Consider the following 15,021-nt stretch of genomic DNA (forward strand, 5'->3'; position numbering starts at 1 on the left):
TGGTGAGTCACTGATTAAAGACTATTGGTAATTACTCAAAATAATAATTAGCATAAAAACTTACTTAGTAATGAGTAATGGGGAGAGGTTGAGAGTATAAAACATTGTGAGAATCGGCTCCCTCTGAAGTGACGTAGTTTTCGAGAAAGAAGTAATTTTCCACGAATTTGATTTTGAGACCTCAAGTTTAGAGTTTGAGGTCTTGAAATCAAGCATCCGAAAGCACACAACTTCGTGTGACAAGGGTGTTTTTTCTTTCATTATTATCTCGCAACTTCAATGACCAATTGAGCTCAAATTTTCACAGGATTGTTACTTTATGCATACATGTGTATGTTGAGATACACCAAGTGAGAAGACTTGTCTTTGACAATTACCAATAGTGTCCAGTGTCTTTGAGGGCTACGCAATATTTCTATTATTTTATAGATGTTAAATTTGAAACACATGAGACTTGCATTGGATTTGGATCAATCATCTGGAGAAATAGATAGAAAGGGAGACATGAGAAGAAGGAATTTTCTTATTGGTAAGTAAGGTTTGCGATAACAATTACTTGTGTGAATAATGGTGGGTCAGAGAAGGATCGACTTCTGCTTGATGTTTGATCAGTATACGCTGATCTTGTTCTGGACAATTTTCTTTGAAGAACTGCGTAGTATTTCTCTTATTGTTAAAGCAATATTTAAGAACTGCAATATATTTCTGAGTGTGACTGGACGGTTGCATCGCTCGTCTGGCAGGCTGCAACCCAATAAGCCATTTTTCGAGTTAGATTTGAATAATATCTGGTACAATGACTTGCCCTAGTCACAAGTTACCGCTTACATTTGAATTCCTCAGACTATAGAAACAGTTGCTATGTCAAATGGTTCAGGCAAGCTTTTGTATAGCAACCTCCAGATGAGCAAACCCTGGTAACATTGTGCCATACACATCCATTCAGAATTGTGTATGGGTGTTCACCGTCTCTTACGTAACTACGCAAAATCTTGCCCTTAATCATGTGACATAGCAACTGTCTTGGATTTCAAATTTAAGTGGTAACTTGTGGTCAAGCACGACGTTGTACCAGACAAAATTCAAATCTAACACGAACACGAGGGTTTTAACCAAAGACCTTGACATTGTGTTCGTTGTTGCATACAAGAAAAGATTGCTCAGCACTATTTTTATAGAGTTCATAAAATAGAGTTTACTTACGTGCTCCACATTGCTCAGGTGGGAACTCAATGTTATCAACAGCGATGGTTCCAACGCTTGATCCAAGCCATGCCTTAAAGACGATGGAGAAATGATCTCGGCCCCCGATCTTGGCTGTTCCCGTCTGCCAGCTTGCTTTCTGGGTTGAGCTTGACCAAATCTCTTCAAACTGAGTTGCGGAGGAGGTTGGGAAGGGGCAGAAATAACAGGGGTTGGGGTTTGGAAGAATAGAAGAGGGTGACAAAATGAGGTATTAGAGTGCGAGTAGGTTTAAAATAACAACAGCTTAAAGTATTCAACAAACATTGGTAAAAGTCACAGACCAGTATCCAAATTTTCTGCAACCCAACACATACATGAAACATCAAACTTTTGTTACCATTTTGCCTATAAATCAGCAATACATAAGTGCTTTTAACACTATTGTATTCCCCCGGGATTAACGGATGGTCTTTTTACACTATGATCACTTTACCCCTGGTTTGCCCTGGTCTGCCCCAGCAAATGGGCATACACCAGGGAATAGCCACCCCTGCCTCGAAGTAGAGGTAAGCAGTAAAACCCTGAGGTATTCTAAAAAAAAACAACCAGAACCCTGTGGAATAGGGAAACAGTGTGAAAGTGGGCCGGGGTAACAATAACAAGCTCTGATACCTCCCTGGGCTGTACTCCACAGGAATAACAGTGTGAGAAGGGCTTTAGACAAATCTACGGCTCTAAACTTAAACCTTGACCATTACATGAACTCACCTTTCCTGTGTTTGTTTTTATGAGGACACTCAGTTTGTTGCCAGAGTTACCGTCCAAGTAGAACTTGAAATCCAAGTCGCAGGCACTGCTGGCTTTGATGTAAGAGAGGGTGGATAGGTAGGCCATGCCGGAACCGCCGAACGATGGCAGCTTACTGATGTACATAAATTTACCTGAAGGGAAGTTTAAATTTGTTGGTCAAGTCTATTCTTCTTTTTGATTCTAAACAAAGAAAAAGTATACAGCCTTGCTGTTTGCAAAACACAGAGAAGTTGTTTGCAAAACACAGAGAAACATTTACAATAGGGGTTGTGTTAATGTAGATTGAACAAAAGGGAAGTTAGGTTTTCAGTAACATATGTCCATGACAAGACTATTCATAAACTGGAAAGCTCCAGTGAACAAAAAGGCAAGAATAACACATCCTTTTTCCCTGGCAACTCACACCTGGTATCTCTGTATAATTCCTTTTCAAACAGTGGACTTCATTGGATCATGCACAACCCAGTGGTGTTGCTGACTGCCCAATGAAAATTTACTTCTCATTTATTAAGTTTCAAAACCAAAAATAGCCAGGAGCCAAAAAAGCCAGTTTGGACAAAGCCCATGAATAAATTGAGTTATAACACACCTCTTGCTTGTTCTGTATTCTGGTTGGCTGAAACACGGTCACGTGGGATGAACTAGTATAAGCTAGTGAATGCGCGAGCGTCTTTTGCGGGAATAGTACCAGAGCGGGCACTAGTCTTTGCAAATAGTGCCCGCGGTAACAGCGCCCTCTCTTGACTTGAACCGTGAACAACAACTACAAAACTCCTTTTTCTGTTCTTATTTGACATTTAAGACCGAGCTGTGTTATAAAACACATATTGACTGGCATAATTCGGTCACTAGTGTACGTCTATTCCCCCTCGGGCCTGTGAGTGACCAGAAGAGGGGCCTATAGGTCGCTCTTCTGGTCACTCAAAGTCCCTCGTGGGAATAGACGTATACTAGTTACCTCATTGCAGTCAATATGTGTATATTAATCTCATACCTTGTGCACCAGTGGAATCCGCTGGTGGTGAGGAAGGTTTACCTAGTAGCCACTTGAGACTGCTTGAGTAGGAGTTGAACCATCCACAAGCCCCGGCTGTTACATCACTGAAGTAACAGGTGGTACCTAGAAAGGATTAAACAGCACCAAGGATTAAACGGTGAATAATGAAATCAAACAAAATTAAGTAGGTTTTTTAGAAACTTATTCCCAAAGTTCCCATATGAACCATAGACACATAACATTGGAAACGCCTTTAATCTACCAGTTATATAATAATAATTTGTGGGGCTAATCATCCTTACTCGCAGCTAAGAGCTGAATTGCGAAGGACGCAGGCATGCAAGGGCGCCTTTGGCTGCCAGCCACATCAACCCATTATGAACACGGAGCACAGCCAAGATCGAAAGTGTTTGATTTTTCCTGAGGGAGGAAAACCGGATGGTTTGGAAAACGCTTGTGGCACAGCAGAGAACCAACGCACAACTCAATTCACATATGGCCCTACCCTGGCTGGGAATCGAACCAGGGTCACTTTGGTGAGAGGCAATTGCTTTCGCACAAGCCAATCGTGCCACCCAAAAGTTAATCACCTACACGGCAGTACAGAAGCAGCATCCAACATCAGAGTCCAGCATTCTCCAGACAGTCGTGAACCACCAGGGCCCAATATCATAAGAGCTGCTAAGCACAAAAGTTTGCTAAGCATGAAATTTCTTCCTTGATAAAAATAGGATTACAAACTTAATTTCTATTTTTTGCATATTGCTTGTTACTGGTATCTAGATGTTGTTCGCTTATCCTGAAAATCAACGTGGAAATTTGGTTGGTAATCCTGTTTTTATCAAAGGAAGAAATTTCATGCTTAGCAAATTGTTGTGCCCAGCAGCTCTATGAAATTGGATGCAGTTCTTTTCAGAACCAACATTACAAGTAAGAGTCTTACCGCAAACCTATCTTAGTTAACCTTTAAAGGAACACGTTGCCTTGGATCGGTCGAGTTGGTCTTTGAAAATCGTTCTGTAACCGTTTGTTGTAAAATGTATATGGTTAGAAAGATATTGTAAAAGTAGAATACAATGATCTACACAAATATGCCTCGAAATTGCGTGGTTTTCTTTTTACCCTGTCGACTAGCACGGTCGTAATGGCCGACCGTGATAATTCGCGACGTAAAAGGAAAACCGTGCAGTTTCGAGTGATACTTGTGTGGATCATTATATTCTACTTTTAAAACATCTTTCTAACCATATATGCATTTCATAACAAGCGGTTTTAAATGCTTTTAATAGACCAACTTGTCCGATCCAAGGCAACGTGTTCCTTTAACTTTGGGAAGCTGCATGCCTTACACGTAGTTGGATTTGGAAAGAAGATTGTAGAAGTTCTTACCACAGAGAATCTCTTCCCCACATGTGTCTCTCATATTGCATTGGTCTTCCTTTGAGTAGCATCGATCCCCAGTGAGGCAGCTCAACTGCTCGTTTGGACAGTGATTGTTGGAATCCCCGTGGGCTGCTTCACCTGGAAGGTGATCTCCCTTAGAAAAGGAAAAAAAAAAATTCTTTGACAATACATATCTCACCAGTCTCATCAAGGCTTACCATCCCGGACGGCCTGGCCTTCGCTATGGTTTAGACAATACACTCTTGTGGCAATTCCATAACGGTGCATTCTGCTGCTGGAGACGATGCATTTTACGCACATGCCCCAACACTCAACAAACTCGTTCCTTTGAAGTTTTCAAGAAACATCTCAAAAGATTACTGCGCAACCACTGATTACTAAGGGACAACTGTCTCTCCCATTATAAATGCCATTATTCATTTGTTTGTTTACAAGCACTGTTGTACCCTGTGTTAGAGCGCTCTTGCTATGTTTTATTGCTGATGATGAGCTTACCAATTTGCATCCATCCGAGAAAGATACGTCATCAATTGCAATCTGATTGGTCGCCCCGCTTCCCACAGCTACCTCCAACACGACCTGATTGGACAACAAAAAAGAAAGATTTACATAATTTGTATGCACATAATAAAAATGTATCAACGCATTTGATTTGTTTTTTAACGCAGCATAATTTGGTTCTCAGTTATTTATTTAAGACCTCAAAATTGAATTAGACAATTTTTAAAAATCCCCCTAAACACAAAAATAACTATCTGTACCTCCATATCTTTGCCAATAAGCGGAACGGCCGACTCTTGATGCCTCCATAACCCATTACCAGTGAACCTAACTGAGCTGAACTCAGTCAAGTCATTAAGGATGTACGAGGTTCGCTTCTTGACGATCAGTACGATGGTCTGGTCAGCTTGACCAGAGAAGAAGTACCAGAATCCAACCTGCAAAAGGGATTGTCAGAGAAAAAGGTAACGATACAACCAGGGCTAAATTTCGTAAAGCCTGTAAGCTGGTAAGCACAAAACATTCGCTAAACACAAAGTCGTCTTGCTTAGCAAAACATGCATACCAACCAGAATACCATACAGTAACCTTTGCTGCGACTGGTACAACTGGTATCATAAGACATTTTGTGAAGAGACACTGCTTTGCTACCGATGTTGTTTAAGTAGCACGCACTGCAGTTGGTTGCCTATATGTTGCCTGGAAATATTGCCTCATGTGACCAGGCCCTATGAAGCCCCTACTATTATTACTGCATCCTTGGGCCAGATTTCACAAAGAGTTAAGGCTAGTCTCCTCTCGAGTTAGGACGAGTTACTCACATACCAGCCAGTTGCGAGTTACTCATCCTAACTTAGGACTTGCCATACGTTTTCAACATCTCCTAGGACTAGTACACAAATATTGAGTCGCTCAGAGGGGAACGAGAGGATAATTATCGCAAGGTAATGCTGTACTGCTCAAAAACATTGGGAACAAGGATGATCCTAACTGTTGAATGGTAACACTATTCCCCATGGGCGAATAGGCCTTTTTGATCGCCGGTGCGAATGGGAGTAATAGTGAATGTCACGTGAAGTAAGTTCCACCAATCAAATGACAAGGATCTGTATGTCAGTTATATAATTAAGACTAGTCCTACGTGTACATGTACTTGTACATGTACTACTCTTGTGAAATCGACCCCTGGATAGTTTCAATGGCATTTTACCTTGCAATTAGCAGCACTGTTCTTGCTGATAGGTGGACTTCCAAGTCTCGCAACACTGCCTGCCTTCCTTGGCCATGAGGAGTCAATGTAGAGATAGTTTCCTGTAGGTAGCCCTAAAAGAAATAAGTTCATGATTATTTTGTGTCGTTTGTGAGCTTATTTCATACCTTGTGCACCAGCTGAATCCGTGGGTGGAGTGGCAGGCAAAGTTAACACGTTTTAACACATGGTTGTGTGGCCGAGCGGTTAAGAGCACCGAATGCATGCTCTGATTGTCTAAGTATTTCAATTTGTTCAATTAAATTCTTTTATTTGTTCACTTTTTTTTCCACAAAAAGTGTGTCAAGCAGCCCAGTCCGTTTGAAAATGAATTGATTGACATAAGAAACAGTTAATAATACTTCAGGCTTACCGTCACCGTTCGGTTTCTGTGTATGGTCCTTGATTGGTCCAATTCCATTACCGGCTGGAGTGCCAGCTCTCAATGACCAATCAAAATCATCGCCATATTCCTGATGCCATTTACACAGATTGGTGTCAAAGTTACAGCTCAGGACGGTATCTGGGGGTCAATATCATAGAGGTCACAGGTTAAAGGGTAAAGATACAAAGTACAAAGTAAAATGAAACAAGTGTGTCAATGTTACTTTCTTTAAAGGATTTGGGTACTTTTTCAAAATGTCCATAGATTTACATTAAATTTACAGGGTTTGAAGATAATGATAGCGGAAAGCTTCCCTTCAAGTATTACTTAGTGCTGTAGTTTTTGAGAAATGAGTAAAACAATGTAATGAAAATACGTTTGTAAATGCTTTAAAAACATTTGTCTCATGAGACCAAAATTATTTTCGTGACATTGTTTTACTCATTACCCAAAAACTACAGCACCTCAGCACGTAACATTTTCAGGAAAGCTTTCTACTATCATTATCTTCAAACTGTGTAAGTTTAGTGTAAATCTGTGGACAATGTGTTTTTTGTTCTACAAAAAGTACATACACCCTTTAACCCAGTAGTGTTGTGCCGTGCAGTCAAGTGCTCTGGACTCGTGTTTCTGAACAGCAGAATGTGAGTTTGCGAGAGATCGCCTAGCATCACAAGGTCACGGGCGACCACTTCAAAGTAAGGGGCTACACTTAACTGTCACCAGGGACATGTTGCCACCTACTCCTGGGGCTGAAACAAGTTTATCCCCTTCACAGTATGTAAGGATGTAGGCATGGGTATCATCCACTAGGAGCCACCTACTCCTGGGGCTGAAACAAGTTTATCCCCTTCACAGTATGTAAGGATGTAGGCATGGGTATCATCCACTAGGAGCCACCTACTCCTGGGGCTGAAACAGGGTTATCCCCTTCACAGTATGTAAGGATGTAGGCATGGGCATCATCCACTAGGAGCCACCTACTCCTGGGGCTCAAACAGGGTTTCCCCCTTCACAGTATGTAAGGATGTAGGCATGGGTATCATCCACTAGGAGCCACCTACTCCTGGGGCTGAAACAAGTTTATCCCCTTCACAGTATGTAAGGATGTAGGCATGGGTATCATCCACTAGGAGCCACCTACTCCTGGGGCTGAAACAGGGTTACCCCCTTCCCAGTCCATAAGGATGTAGGCATTGGTATCATCCACTAGGAGCCACCTACTCCTGGGGCTGAAACAAGTTTATCCCCTTCACAGTATGTAAGGATGTAGGCATGGGTATCATCCACTAGGAGCCACCTACTCCTGGGGCTGAAACAAGTTTATCCCCTTCACAGTATGTAAGGATGTAGGCATGGGCATCATCCACTAGGAGCCACCTACTCCTGGGGCTGAAACAGGGTTACCCCCTTCCCAGTCCATAAGGATGTAGGCATGGGTATCATCCACTAGGAGCCACCTACTCCTGGGGCTGAAACAAGTTTATCCCCTTCACAGTATGTAAGGATGTAGGCATGGGTATCATCCACTAGGAGCCACCTACTCCTGGGGCTGAAACAAGTTTATCCCCTTCACAGTATGTAAGGATGTAGGCATGGGCATCATCCACTAGGAGCCACCTACTCCTGGGGCTGAAACAGGGTTACCCCCTTCCCAGTCCATAAGGATGTAGGCATGGGTACATCCACTAGGAGCCACCTACTCCTGGGGCTGAAACAGGGTTACCCCCTTCACAGTCCATAAGGATGTAGGCATGGGTGTCAACCACTAGGAGCCACCTACTCCTGGGTTGAAACAGGGCTACCCCCTTCACAGTCCATAAGGATGTAGGCATGGGTAGCATCCACTAGGAGCCACCTACTCCTAGGGCTGAAACAGGGTTACCCCCTTCACAGTCCATAAGGATGTAGGCATGGGTAGCATCCACTAGGAGCCTGGCTGGTAGAGCAGATTACACTACCTTCCCAACTTTTACGAAGCAACTATGGTCAAGGACACCAGAGCCATGACCAGGATTCGAACCCACACTCTGCTGCTGACAACACCAAAGCTTGGGTCCATTGAGATAGACCTCTAGGCCACGACACGCCACTACAGCTATAATACGTACCACATGACTGTTCGTCCGACCCATCCCCACAATCGTCCACAAAGTTGCACTTGCTGTCTATGCTGATACAGGCTTGATTCTTGCAGGTGAATTCATCGCTACGACACGCCGCACCAGAAGGTTCCGGCATGTTGCATGAGTAGAAGGCAATGTCGTCTAGAGAGATACCACCCTGGTAGGTCGCTGCTCGCTTTGCCTCGATGACAACCTGTTGAAGAAGTAGTGTTATTATTGCTAGTATAATTTAAAAGGCAACTTCTTCAGTCGGACTTTGCCCCGAAGCCTCAGATATCATGGGTCTTTTTCAGGGTTCTCGCTGTTTAAAAAAGCACCGCCTTTTGTAGCAGATCTACCTTTAACGTAGTGCCTACAAATACTGTGTTCCTTGACATCCCCAATTCTAAAATCACTTGGGGAGACTGTTCTTTTTCACATGCCAGGTCACGGTACTTTTTTTCCATCTCCTTTGACGCTACCCTTGTATCACCCCGGCACTGTTATGTCAACGAGATGACACCTAATCAAGATACGCGCACGCATGTCGGACCTTATTTGTCGGACCTTCGTTGTGTTGTGATTGGTCAATACGCAATGGGGCGGAGCTTAATGGATCGGTCTTTTCTCCCTTATTCCCCCAAAACAAGGATCATGAGAGATCGTTAGGCTGCCGCCATTGTGTTTAGCACAAGAGAGTCCCAGATTCTAGCATGACCAGGCCGATTCTAACTTTTTTTTTTAAATTGCAAAATAGGTGAACTTTATATAGGATTTGAGGCATTGCATGGTGAGGTATCAATGTATTTGGTTTGCCAGGTAGAGTTTGTTCTTAGAGAACTGTCTTGCTTTATTCTACTGCCGCGGAGTAGATAATCATAGGTTCGGGAGACTTCTCAGTTCTGAAAAGAACTGTCCTGCTTTTTGGTGAACTTTAGTAGAGAAAAATATACCCAGCACCCATCAAAAATAGTACCTGGTAGTTAGTAACAGCACCCCGCATCATCTCCATTTGATCCCATTTGGGTACATTAGCTCCACTCAGGTACCTCACCAACCCCAGTACCCAACCAATCAAAAAATAGTACCTGATAGTTAGTACCAGCACACATCATCATTAGCGCCATGAGCGCCGCTTGCGGCGGACACCGGCGCTTTATTAAGTGTCCATTATTATTATTATTATTATTATTATTATTATCATCATCTCCGCCTTATCCCATTTGGGTACATTAGCCCCACTCCGGTACCTCACAAACCAAGTACCCAACCAATAAAAACTAGTACCTGATAGTTAGTACCAGCACCCAGCATCATCTCCGCCTTATCCCACTTTGGTACATTAGCTCCACTCAGGTACTTCACCAGCTCCTTTCCGTTAGACCCAACTTTGAAGACACTGAGCGAACCCACCGATGGTCCATACATGTAGTACCAGAAGCTAAGCTCACAGCTTGCTACCGTCTGTGATAATGCTGTTGTGGAAATGGTAGCGACCCCGCCGGCCTCTGTTTTACTCAAGGTGGTCAGGTAGGATCCTGGAGGAACGAGAAAAAAAAAAAAACTGTTTAAAAGTCTGTTTTTGCCAAAAAGGTAGTACAACTTGCTAGCAACTTTTTGCCGAAATGCTAGCAAGCCCAGCGACCTCAGTTTTACTCAACGTGGTCAGGTATGATCCTGGAGGAACGAGAAAAAAAAAAAACTGTTTAAAAAGTCTGTTTTTGCCAAAAAGGTAGTACAACTTGCTAGCAACTTTTTGCCGAAATTCTAGCAAGCCCAGCGACCTCAGTTTTACTCAACGTGGTCAGGTATGATCCTGGAGGAACGAGAAAAAAAAAAAACTGTTTAAAAAGTCTGTTTTTGCCGAAAAGGTAGTACAACTTGCTAGCAACTTTTTGCCGAAATGCTAACCAGCCCAGCGACCTCAGTTTTAATCAGAGTGGTAAGGTAAGACCCCGGAGAAAACAGGAAAAGCAAAAGCTGGTTGCATAAACATTCTGTTCTCGGCGAAGAGGTGGAACAACTTGCCGGCATCCCAACAAGAACTAAATCATCGAAACGAGAGGGGCAACAGATCTAGGTCTGTCACATACATGTATGTGGTCAGGAAGGACACGTTGCAAGAGGGTTAAGAAAATTGCTGTTCTTGATCCCTCCGCCCGACACACTACAATGTTTTTATGGCCTTACCAGAGCTCGAGCTTGTACTGTGGCCCTTAAAATGTCAAATAGACAAGAGAGTCACAGGATCCACGTCTGTCTGTGGTATGATTCGAACCTTCGATCTTGTCTTTGTACCGCAAAATTCAAGTCTCTTCTTAAAACTTATCTTTTCAATGGCTAATTTTGTTGTGTCTGTTTTTCTTTGTGTTGTGTTTTGTTTTTGTTTTGTTTTTGGTTTTACTGCGCCTTGAACACCCAGCAGGGTGGATATGTGCGCATTACAAGTCTTATTATTATTATTATTATTATTGATTGCAAGTCCTGCAGTCTAACCAATGGACCAACTTTAAAATTTGATGCTCTTAACCATTCGGCAATAACCCCCTACCATGTTTTTACGACCTCAGTAACGATGCGACTATACCTATTCTTATCATTTTTAACTCTGGGCAGCAGTAAATTTGATATATTAATTTTTTTTAGGGCCTTACCAGTGCTTGAGCCTGTGCTGTGATCCACAGTTGGCATGTAGGTCTCTGTCGCCTCAGAAGCCTTCTGTAAGACCCACGAGTAGCTCTCACCGAAGAGTGACCAATGGCAGGTACCGGTCTCAAAACTACACGCTGATGTCACTGCAAAAAATAATAAAATAGATACAAACATTGTGTACAATGGAAGGTGAGGAAAGATACCACTAAGACAACCCCAGTTCTACTTCACCTACATTTAAATGAAATCACAAGACCCAAGTTTGGGCAAATGGAGTCTAACCACAACTAAAAAAGTAACGTGCTTTAGGATACGAGTGCCATGACCGAGACCTAAACCGAAATCCTGACACTGAACACCAGGGCCTAGGTCCGGCATTACAACAAAAGAATTCATCAGGCCAAACAACATCAGACTCAAACTCATTTTTTGTAAAATATGAGCATTTCAAGATTATAGTTCAAAGGGATATTTTTTTAACAATATTTTATTTTTTTAAGTTGAAGCATTTCTATCAGTGATTGGTAAAAATACAAATAAAATTGTTGTTTGAAGGGATACCTTCACCAATATTTTATTTTTGTATGGCCTTATAGAATTCTTACCACAATCCTTCTCATCTTCCCCGTCACTACAGTCCGACTTGAAGTCACATTTGTCATACATCGGAATGCAAGTCATATCAGCACTGCAGAGGAACTTATCCGAATCGCACGTCGGTTGACCAGTAGGGGGTGGGGCTGTAACCGGGGGCGATGGCAGGTTCCCGCTGAATGATTGACAGCCTGGGGTGATGCTGACGTCATCGATGGCAATGTTGCCCTCGGCGCCGTTACCGATGGTTGCTTGGATACCAATCTGAGGGTTGATGAAATTTTAAAAGTTACTGCAAGGAACTTTACTTTAGGTTTTGCAAGGAACTTTACTTTAGGTTTTGCGTTAATTTGTTCTTTACTCATTTTGAAGTGTCCTGGCCAAGCAAACAAGTGCATAACAATAATACAAAGAATAACTAGCTCTTATACAGTATTCACAATAACTGTATCAATGCACTTTACATTCATTCCCTTTGGTCATTGGGCAGATAACATTCCTTTATTCTTTCTCAGCTCCCTGGGGAGTATACAGCCCCGAGTTGCCTGGGCGATCAAAAGGCTTTTTCATACACAGTATCAACCTCTACCCTTGCAGGTACCCATTTATACCCCTGGGTGAAGAGAAGCAATTTTAGTCTTGCTCAAGGACACAAGTGTCATGACCGGAATTCGAACCCACACTACGATGACTCAACAACCAAAAAATGAATTCGATGCTCTTAACCACTGAAGTACTGATGGCCAAATCAATGGAGTGTGGGTTCGAATCCCAGTCATGAGCAAGGAACAAACCATAATTGCTTCCCTCACCCCAGATGTATAAACAGGAACTTGCTAGGGCTGACAAAAAGAAGAAAACCAAAGAAGGAAACTTTACCTGGAACGGAGCAGTTGATGTAAGAGTAACTTCCGCCCTGTTCCATGCATCATTCTGCCCTCCAGCCTTGGACCAGAGACTCGTTGCTTTGTAATTGCTGTTCTTGTACTGGCGTATCAAGACGTTCAGGTCTTTGATGTCATCCCCAAACATGTGATAGTAGAATCGGACCTTCAAAGAAACAAAGTTTTGTTAACTTTCAACTTTGTTTCGGTTTCTTTTCCTCTCCAGCGCCTCGCATTAGTTTTCTAGATAGATGGCGCTATACAAATGCTTATTATTATTATTATTATTTTTTTTTTTTTCCCAGTAAAAATGTGATGGAAGAATCAAACCTTTGAAGCAAAAAAGAAAATGTTTGTTTCCAACTGTGTTCCCACCAAACACGTCTTAAAAGACTCGGACCTTCAAAGAAACAAAGTTTTGTTAATTTTCAACTTTGTTCCCAGTAAAAATGTGATGAAAGAATCAAACCTTTGAAGAAAAAAGAAAATGTTTGTATCCAACTGTGTTCCCACCAAACATTTCATAAAAGACTATAGGCCTTTTCCAACTTGGTTCCCACCAAATATGTGAAAAAAGGATCGGAACTTTAAAAAAAACAGTTATGTGAGTTCCAACTTTGTTCCAAGTGATATTTGTTTGTTTGTTTGTTTGTTCTATTTGCATTTGTACAACAACAAAAGTAAAAGAATATATACATGTACAAGTAAATAAATAATTTTATCAAACTAAATTAAGAAGTACAAATGGGGGTTGCAACCAGAGGAGGTAAAACCAATTGTTTTCTATCAAGCTTTACCAGTGCTAGCCTATAGGACTCAAACTGCCTCTTGCCACCAGGCTAGCTCTTGCCACCAGGCTAGCTCTGTGGTCTAGTGATGTAAGACATCTGCTTTACCAATGCAAAGGTCATTGGTTCTAATCCCACCCAAGTGATTTGCATGTGGATTTTTCTCACAGAACTCAAGAACGTACTGAGTACATGTATACAGTGCTTTTATTCCCTTAGTAAGTATACAATGTAGGTTTTACCTTGCAATCGCTGTTTTGTGTGGTGGCAAACTTTGGACTGACAAGGTAGGCGCTCTTGCCGAAATTAACCGGACTGGAATCAGCATACAGGTAGTAACCTGGGTGGGGGAAAAAAAAAAAAACATGACATGTTGACAAACTAAAAATAAACGACAATTTAGATTTACCTTCCGTAAATATGACATTTAAAGGAACATTACAGAACTGGTTTTGCTGACAAAACAGTTGCTGGCAGTGTAAGCACTTTATGTAATCCACCAGATATATAAACTGACAAATCTGTAGAAGTTTGAAATCGATCGGCCATCTGGGTCCCGAGAAAAAAAGTGAAAAACCGATTCACTTTTTCCCATGACATCGATGCAAAAAGAAAAATGAATAAAACGCTCACTGAGCGATAAACTCCAAACACAAAATAATATTATATATTTCTCAACAAATACATGTATGTCATTTCAGACAGTAATATTTCATGGGATGTTTTCTACTATCATCGTTAGACCGTGTATAGTTTTATGTTAATCTGTGATCTTCACGGTTTTTGTTTCTTACCAATTCTGTATCGTTCCTTTAATGAAATTTTTGTTTATTGATGGACAAAAATAGAGAGAAACAAAAATGTCATAACATACTGTAAGTAACACCAAAGAGGTTTTTTTCCTTGTATAAATAGACGTCACGTACCTTCACCAGTTCCCAGCGTGTGATCCCTACTTGGTCCAGACTTGCTGCTATCAATAGACCCCTTGTTTCTCTTCCATTGGATGATGTAGGAACTTTGATCTTGAGTCCAATCACACGTGCCGCTCTCAAAATCACATAAATTGTAGCCGCCTTAAGAAAAAAGACAAAAAATGCATCATATATGAAAATCTTTTGTCTAGAAAAATTGAGTGGAAATCCACTTTTCTCCTTGAACTAGGTATGGGCTTCGAAGGAGAGCATTCCCTGAAATCAGGGTGAAATTCACGGAGGCCATGGTGCATGGTCTGGAGACTCTTATTCTTTTAAGGTAGTTTGTGAAGGAAATTACAATACCCTTAAAGCAAGGTGAAAGAGAAATAGCTCCTTGAATTGCAGCCAAATCCTGCACTTCACTGCGATTTCACGGTGGTTGCCCAACAAAAGATAGTCATAGCGCGATTTGATTAAAAATGCAAACACAAATTTTAGTCTAAATAGGGAATATTCACGTGAATGATTGCAAGTTTGCGGTAAACTCGCC

The 15,021-nt window shown here is 41.8% G+C and overlaps 1 protein-coding gene across 1 annotated transcript in view; it reads right to left on the reverse strand.

Moving 5' to 3' along the window:
* The window catches only part of LOC117299539 (MAM and LDL-receptor class A domain-containing protein 1-like), a 99,860-nt gene that overhangs the window by 10,744 nt on the left and 74,095 nt on the right, over positions 1 to 15,021 (reverse strand). The window contains exons 93-107 of the mRNA XM_033783086.1: positions 14,481 to 14,630; positions 13,797 to 13,894; positions 12,762 to 12,932; positions 11,894 to 12,146; positions 11,291 to 11,431; positions 9,924 to 10,174; positions 8,643 to 8,850; positions 6,520 to 6,669; positions 6,108 to 6,220; positions 5,158 to 5,334; positions 4,892 to 4,975; positions 4,382 to 4,529; positions 2,990 to 3,115; positions 1,954 to 2,126; positions 1,204 to 1,372 (exon numbers count right to left, since the gene is read on the reverse strand). Coding sequence (XP_033638977.1) covers positions 1,204 to 1,372; positions 1,954 to 2,126; positions 2,990 to 3,115; positions 4,382 to 4,529; positions 4,892 to 4,975; positions 5,158 to 5,334; positions 6,108 to 6,220; positions 6,520 to 6,669; positions 8,643 to 8,850; positions 9,924 to 10,174; positions 11,291 to 11,431; positions 11,894 to 12,146; positions 12,762 to 12,932; positions 13,797 to 13,894; positions 14,481 to 14,630 — 2,412 coding nt within the window. The remainder of the gene's footprint in view (positions 1 to 1,203; positions 1,373 to 1,953; positions 2,127 to 2,989; positions 3,116 to 4,381; positions 4,530 to 4,891; positions 4,976 to 5,157; positions 5,335 to 6,107; positions 6,221 to 6,519; positions 6,670 to 8,642; positions 8,851 to 9,923; positions 10,175 to 11,290; positions 11,432 to 11,893; positions 12,147 to 12,761; positions 12,933 to 13,796; positions 13,895 to 14,480; positions 14,631 to 15,021) is intronic.

This window comes from Asterias rubens, chromosome 14 (genome assembly GCF_902459465.1).
Source record: "Asterias rubens chromosome 14, eAstRub1.3, whole genome shotgun sequence".
In the NCBI taxonomy this organism is placed as follows: Eukaryota; Metazoa; Echinodermata; class Asteroidea; order Forcipulatida; family Asteriidae; genus Asterias; species Asterias rubens.